The sequence below is a fragment of the Opisthocomus hoazin genome, chromosome 1 (genome assembly GCF_030867145.1).
Source record: "Opisthocomus hoazin isolate bOpiHoa1 chromosome 1, bOpiHoa1.hap1, whole genome shotgun sequence".
Classification (NCBI taxonomy): domain Eukaryota; kingdom Metazoa; phylum Chordata; class Aves; order Opisthocomiformes; family Opisthocomidae; genus Opisthocomus; species Opisthocomus hoazin.
The window spans coordinates 141,289,548-141,296,931 of NC_134414.1; the positions used below are offsets into that span (position 1 = coordinate 141,289,548).

At 44.9% G+C, this 7,384-nt stretch overlaps 2 protein-coding genes across 2 annotated transcripts; both read left to right on the forward strand.

Moving 5' to 3' along the window:
* The first annotated feature begins 227 nt into the window (after positions 1–227).
* On the forward strand, positions 228–1,289 carry A4GALT (alpha 1,4-galactosyltransferase (P1PK blood group)). Its single transcript, XM_009940974.2, is given in 4 exon segments — positions 228–757; positions 759–917; positions 919–955; positions 957–1,289. Coding segments are annotated over 4 exon segments (1,059 nt in total).
* A 20-nt stretch (positions 1,290–1,309) lies between these two features.
* On the forward strand, positions 1,310–2,331 carry LOC104335271 (poly(U)-specific endoribonuclease-like; the record flags this gene model as incomplete). The annotated part of the gene is made up of 3 exons (XM_009940993.2): positions 1,310–1,444; positions 1,530–1,642; positions 2,127–2,331. Coding segments are annotated over 3 exons (453 nt in total), but the record flags the coding sequence as incomplete, so codon positions are not given.
* Between the last annotated feature and the right edge of the window lie 5,053 nt (positions 2,332–7,384).

Below are 7,384 nucleotides of genomic sequence, written 5' to 3' on the forward strand. Positions count from 1 at the left end.
GGCAGTAGTTTCTCATGTGGGGCCTGCATGCCCTATGACAATACGGAGAAGCCAGAAGACCATTTCAGAAATGAGGTGAAGAAAGGAGAGTTCTGCTCTGCTGTGATACTGTCCCAAGGCTCGTGGTCTGCTGCCTTGCCTGTTAGTGCCTTCTTCTTCTTTCCTCCCCTTCAGATCACAATGGTTGTCTTGGGAGAGCAGGCTTTGACGGGTGCGAGACTGCCAGGATGTCCAGCTGCCCGTCAAAACAGACCACCATGGTGCTGAGCCACAGGCTCGAGGCTCTGTTTATCCTCACTGTTTCATTTGTGTTCTTTGCTTCTGTCATGCTCTACTGGAGAACTGGGGAGGATGCTGAGGGCCAGCTCACACAAAGCAGGTGTGCTCAGTTTTTGCCTTGCCTTCCCTGTCCCACTGCCGGTGGGCCCCCTCCTTTCCCTGGGGATGTGTATTTTGTGGAGACCTCGGAGCAAACTAAGCCAAGTTACCTGTTCATGTGCTTTGTGGAGTCAGAGGCCCGGACGCACCATGGGACAAGGGTCATGGTGTTCATGAAAGGCTTGGCAAATGGTAACGCCTCGTTACCCAACCACTGGGGCTTCTCGTTGCTGAGCTGCTTTCCCAATGTGGAAGTCCGGCCCCTGCACTTGCTGGAGCTTTTCTCTGGAACACCTCTGGCAAAGTGGTACTTGCAGGCTCAGCAGCGCTGGGAGCCTTATTTCTTACCCATCCTGTCTGACGCCTGCAGAATTGCCATCATGGAAATTAGGTGGCATCTACCTGGACACAGTCTTCATTGTGCTTAAGAACTTAAAGAACCTCACCAATGTGCTTGGTAGTCAGTCCAAGTGTGTACTGAATGGGGCCTTTCTTTCCTTTAAGCCCAAACACAAGTTCATGGAGCTTTGCATGCAGGACTGTAGGTAACTACAAAAGCTGGATCTGGGGGCACCGGGGGCCCACAGCTCCTAATGCGTGTCTTCAGGAAGTGGTGCTCCATCAGTAACATATAGGACAACATGAGCTGCAAAGGCAGGAGTGCTCTTTCCCCAGAAGCTTTTTATCCTATTCCCTGGGGGGGCTGGAATAAGTCTGAAGCAATCAGCTTCTTGGCGCTTCACAAGCTCTTTAAGAACAACTACGCAGTGCACATGTGGAACAAACTGGGCCATGGGTCAAGGCTAGAGATCACATCCCAGGCTTTGCTAGCTCAGCTGCTTTCTCAATTCTGCCCTGCCACATATGCGAAGATGAAGGACTCTGAAGAGCAGTCAAGGTCTGTAATGTGACCCGTGGGCCCTTGGCTGCAGGGAAGTTCCCCGACTTTATCTCCTTGTTGGACAACTACAAGACATCAACTGGTGTAGCAGAAGTGGTGACTCCAGAAGAAATAGTTGAAAACAATTGTTTTCTTGATGCCATCTTAGCAACAGAAGTCATGAAAGTGAGTAACACAGATCTTTTGCAGTCACTGAAAACACTGAATTAAAAAGTAAACTGTGTATATATCTTGTTTTTCTATCCTTCAGCTAGCTCATGGATATCTGCTTAAAAAAAACCTAGCAAAGCCAAACCTTGCTGATTTCAAATATCAGCTCTATGACATCTGGTTCCAGCTCTATGCCAGGAAAGAAGGAGACAGGTACGTTTGATGGATATGGCCCATGATAATCTCTACGTTGTCCTGATTTAGGTAAATATAAGCCCGAGTGCCACCTGTTACACACAGAACTGAAAGACAGCCTCAGATTACGGCCTAACCTGGGTGTTCATTTCTCCCACACAGATTGTGTTTAGAGACTTTCTGATCAGATAGTGATAGTATTGGCCCTTGGGGTACATCACTGGTGAATTGCCCCAGCTACACTTTGTGTCCCTAATCACAAGCCTTCAGCTGCAGACATTCATCCACTTTTCAGCCTACCACATTACATCATCCATTTCTCTAATCTGTACTTCATCAGTTTGTCTATGAGGCTGTTATGGGAGACAGTATCAGAAACCTTTCTAAAATCTAGAGAAGCAGTAGTGATGCATCTGTGGCATTTACTAGCAACGTTCAACTTTTATCATCAAACACAAATTTAGGCTTTGTGGCTAGATTTCATTGAGAGTTTCGTGCAAAGTAAGAAAGAAAACCCAACGAATCCAGACAAACAAGAGTTTGAATTTGCCCTTTACATCGTCCTTTTCCTGCTGGCTGAAGAAAGAGTCACACGTGAAACAGTGAAGATAGAAGAATATGAGCTACAGATGGTTGTTTGCTGCCATGGGCACCACATTGGAACAGCATATCCAGTACTCCTCAGCATCAGTAGTGAAGACCAGTAGTTAGAGTGATCAGGCAATATTTCTTTCTTTTTTTTAGCTGGGGGGTAGGGGGTGACACGGACCAGACAACAGAGTAAGTTGATGTGCTGTTTTACATGACTCATTTTGAGCAAAAATTGATGACTCACTCGCTTTTGGTCTACAATGGAGTGTTTAATCAATAGTGTACTGTAGCTCAGTGTCTGACAAACCTTGAAACATATTGCTGCTCATATTAAAGACTGGATCAAACTTACATCAGTCTTCCTTCATGGATGATAATACTGAATTTTTCAGCAGATAATGGAATTTAGGAAAAGGTCATTGTCCTCTCCCACTCTGTGGGTAAGGGGAAGTTGAGCTTTTCAATTCTCTGTGCAGTACCCAGGAGTCATGACAATGACCCAAGAGGCTCAACTACAAACAAAGCTTCACCTGGAATTCCGTGGAATTAGGCCATATGCCTAATCATACCTGTGATCCCGTCATTAGAGAGTGCCATCATAAGAAGATGCCATAGAATATGCCTTGACAGCCCTTAGAGAAAGACATTCCTTTATATGTCAAATTTCATTCTCAGGTACACTGCCAGGTGCAGGCCTAGCGGTGGCTCAAGGCCACATCACCACTGTACTTCTTTTTAAGACAAATAGCTTGCTAGTGATCTTCCTTATGGAACCAAATGTTGAAGCAGTAATGACCTTCTTACCAAACAAATCGTATCTGACACCGAAATTATGGACATAGGCTTATGAACTTGAGCTATGCTGACAGAAGGCTTTGTGGGCATTACGTCAGTAAAGGAGTAATGCAGCATAAACCTACATGAGATGGCTTGAGCTTGAGTGCGTGGCCACTGAGGAGGTGGGCTCATTTTCTCCTTTGCACCCCTTTTACCACCTGGTCCCTCCTGTCGCTTCACCACATGTGCTTGGACACTCAGTGGACTCTTGGGGCTGATTCAGCACACCAAGCTGATAGAAAAATACTTGAGGTAAAAAAATCTAAGTCATTTCATGCCAGGTTAGTGAGCTGAAGGGACTCAGCATAGGGTTCAGTGGGTACCAGAGCTGCCCTCCCTAGACACAGGATTCTGTGTCTCAGAGAGGAGTGGGGGGAACAGAGAAAAACGGTACTCCCCATTATGCCGGCTATTTGATCAGCTTAACTTCTTATCCAGGGAAAAGAAAAATCAGGGAAGGAAACATACGTTCATAGATGTGCTTAAAGTATAGCCCCCAACAGAAATGCAAGAAGTAGCTGTGGACCTAATGCTGTCTGAAAGGGCTAGAAGCTGCGAGCAAAGGAGGAAAGGTGACTTTGGCGTCTTTTTCAATACATGGAATAACATCAAAGCAATGACAGGAGTCTCATCCATTTCACTTTGTCGTGGAAGAACCACAGAGAAATTCAGATTTTGGCTGAGGCACAAAACGATGTGCTTCCTGAGGCTGAGGCTACAGGTAATGATCACGCAAATGTGGAAACTACTTTCAAATGACATATGGCCTGATGATCCTCACCACCATCCAAATTATATATGATGTTATATTTTAGGCAAACACATGAAAACCAACATGGATTCTTCATGTCATTTCCACCATTAACAAAAGAACAGGTCTCACTTGCAAAAGTTTTTATGCTCTTCAGGCGTTCTTCATTTGCATTGTGAAACAGACGTCTGGCTGTGCTGTCCTGGACAGCACTGTTACCTTGCTGTGCGGCACCTGCTTTTCCCTAGGAGAATCACCAGAGTAAAACAATGAAAGAAGTCAGATGTCATTAGTGGAGACAGTGCCTGCCTTTATAATAATCAGAACAAAACCCATAATGCTATCGAGATTCTTTGTTGGGAATGGTCTTTCTATGAAACAAGAGAAGACAGAATCACAGAATCACAGAATCACAGAATCACAGAATGGTAGGGGTTGTAAGGGACCTCTGTGGGTCATCTAGTCCAACCCTCCTGCCGAAGCAGGGTCACCTACAGCAAGAACTGCCAGGATAAAGAAAAAAGATATAATCTCTGACATTCTAAGAGCCTGAAATTTCTCTGTTGACTCACTTTCAGCAATGATGGTGATGACCCTTGTGATAGTTCAATTCTGATCAGTGACCAGCTGTGCTGCTTTGCTAGATACATCACAGATGATAAAGTAATGTAGAGCCAAGGCTCCCTCCTGCCACAAATAAATAAAAAGGAGATTTGCACATCTTCCTTCTCTGTTCGTTTGTAATCCACAGATCCACTACGTATACTTTATGAGGCCATGCAGTGCAGCAGAGGGGTTGTTTCTCTCCTGAGTCCCTACTCCCCAAGCTAACCAGTCTAATTCTCCTCTGCTCCATGATAATGCTTAAGCAATCCAACTCCTGAGTAGGGTCCCTCAGACTCAGCCTTTGTTTTCTCTTTCTGACTTCACAACCGCAGCCCCAGCCATCGCCCCGGTGCCAGGGAGATGCCAAGACAGTTCTGTGCAGCTCCACCAGTTTAGGACTGGAGCATCCTGGTGCGCTGAAGTTTTCAAAGACTTCTGGTTGGCCACATTTAAGGGCATTTTAATCAATGTTACCAATAAGTAAATCCAAAACAGAGAGAAGGCTTTCCTGACAGTTTTCAAGTTTCTGCTACAAAAATGGCATTCTCAAGGAAAGAGGAGAAAAGAGGTGCAGCAGTTTGTTAACAGGGGCAAGGGGTAACTAGAGCCTTGTTCTGAGAAACGGAGACACCACGTGGGAGTTTTTCCTACACAAATTTTGGCCTGAGGTAGGTACTCCTTTTTCAAGTTTATCAGCAACAGAAAATCATATTTTACAATATGAAGCAACACTGAAATAAAGTCTTTGAGCACTTGTATGAGTACAAAATTGGTTACTGAATATTCAGCGGCCTGCTGCAATTTGTGGCCAAAACACATGGTCGTGTTTGCACTACACTGAGCTGGCAAGGAGTGGAATGGCTGCTCCTCTGATACCCACTCCTCCCTCACAGTTCCCTGGGACTGGCAGCAACAACCCTGAAACCCTCCTCACCCACACCTCTGTCTACTGCACACTCTTCAGGATAGACACAGGAATTCCTCAAATTCCTCCCTTATTCCCCCCCAAATGACCTGGGACCTGTTTCCCCTTCTCCCTTGCTGCCTGTCACCTAGACCATACACACAGCCAGTCATACACATATAGAAACATCCAGGGTGGAGGGGAGCTCAGGACATCTCTAGTCCTGCTCCAAGTGTGGTCAACACTGAATTCTGACCATATTGCTCAGGGTGTCATCTTGTTGGGTCTTGAAAACCTCCAGTGGTGGAGATTTCACAACTGCTCTGGGCATCCTTTTCTGGTTGCATTTGTCCCTGTTGGATTTCATGATGTTCCTTCTGTAGCCTATTTGTCCAGCCTGCCTAGGTCCAGCTGAAGAGAAGTCCTGCACTTGAGCATACCAACTTCATCACCACAGTTTGCTGTCATCTGCAAGACTGGAAAGGCTGCACTACACCTCTTCCTCCAGGCCCCTAATGAAGGTATTAAATGTCATAGGACCCAAGACAGACACCAGAGACTCCACGTGTAACCGATGTCCAGGTAATGCAGACCATTAATGTGTTCTCTGTACTGTTCCCTCTCCTAAGTGACTCTTCGTCCTTATGAAGTCCTGCCTATGCCACTGGTGGAAATCACGAAGCATAGGCAACTCTTCTAGCAAAAGGCAGTTTTGCAGACACCTTTTTCTACAGTACCATGCTGCCTTTAATCCTTATGTGACTTAGCAATTGGTTACCTGCAAATCAATTGTGTAGTCTCTCCCAGGCATAAGGCAATTAACATCCATATCCCACATCTCATTGAAAAGTTTAGAAAGTTCGTGATTTAAGGCCTTCCTGTCAAGAAATCCAGAGAAATACACATGTTAAAAAAGACACACGCTGTTATTTCTGCAAGGCACTTCTCTTCTAATGTCACTCTACATTCTGGATACGAGCTTGTCATCAGGACAGCTTTCTCTTGTCCCCACACCTTCCTGTCAGCACTACTCTAAAAAGCGTAGAGCTTACGGTTCATGTTCATATCTAAAGAATGCAGGTCACCTGTAAGGAAACTTGAGCCTTCCCTAAGGTTATTTTAGAGTATATTTTAACAAAGTTCTTGTTAATATGCCTTCCTGCGGTTTTCCATGCACCGAAATAAAAATGAAGATGGTGGTGTTTCATTCAGGAGGATTCTATGTACAAATGAGAGGCAAGCAGGACTGTTGTCAGCATGCAGCAACACTACACAACAGGAAGCAAAGAATTCTGTCTACGATGCCGTTCTAGCAGCAATCTTATACACAACTCTTCCTACCTTTTTTGCTGCAAGACTCCACACTAGAGATGCTTTCCTTCACTCATATGCATGGTTATCCTAGCAGAAAGTTAGCGTGATGAAGGGTGACTATGACTCTAAACACAGGGGCTCCATACAATAAAGATCCCTCATGCACTGATCTCTGATGCGCATACAAACCTACCCAGGCTGGTCCTTTTTTCATTTTAATGGAATTTTGTCCTGCATAATAGCATATATTTTTCAGAAGTCTACCCATCCATTTATCAACAAAATTTAGGAACAGTTGTTATTGTGATGAACCACCCAAAGGCAGCTCCAGTCTCCAGGGCATTATGTCCACGCTAACAGATAAGATCGAAACAAAGAACAGAGTGGGGAAGAAAGAGAAGTGGATTAATCTTTAAATGACTGACAGTTGAATTAATCAGTTACAAACCAGCACATGCATCGAAGCCCAGAGAAGAACCGCTTGATGATTTTTAATTTCTCCTCCAAAGCAGATATTGTCAAGAAAAGAAAAAAGTGCAGAAATTTGTCAACAATGGGCATTTCTTTCTAACAGCCATTAGGGCAACTTGCCATGGTTTTAGCAACTGGTTCTCTCAGACTGAACCAAAGCACCTTCAAGCCCAACTGTGAACCTCCTAACTGATTACTGTTATGTCTTCTCGTTCTGTTCTGGCCAGGGTGGAATACTCGCTGCATCCTCCTGCCAGTAGCAAATTCCATGCTGTCTAGGAGAAAG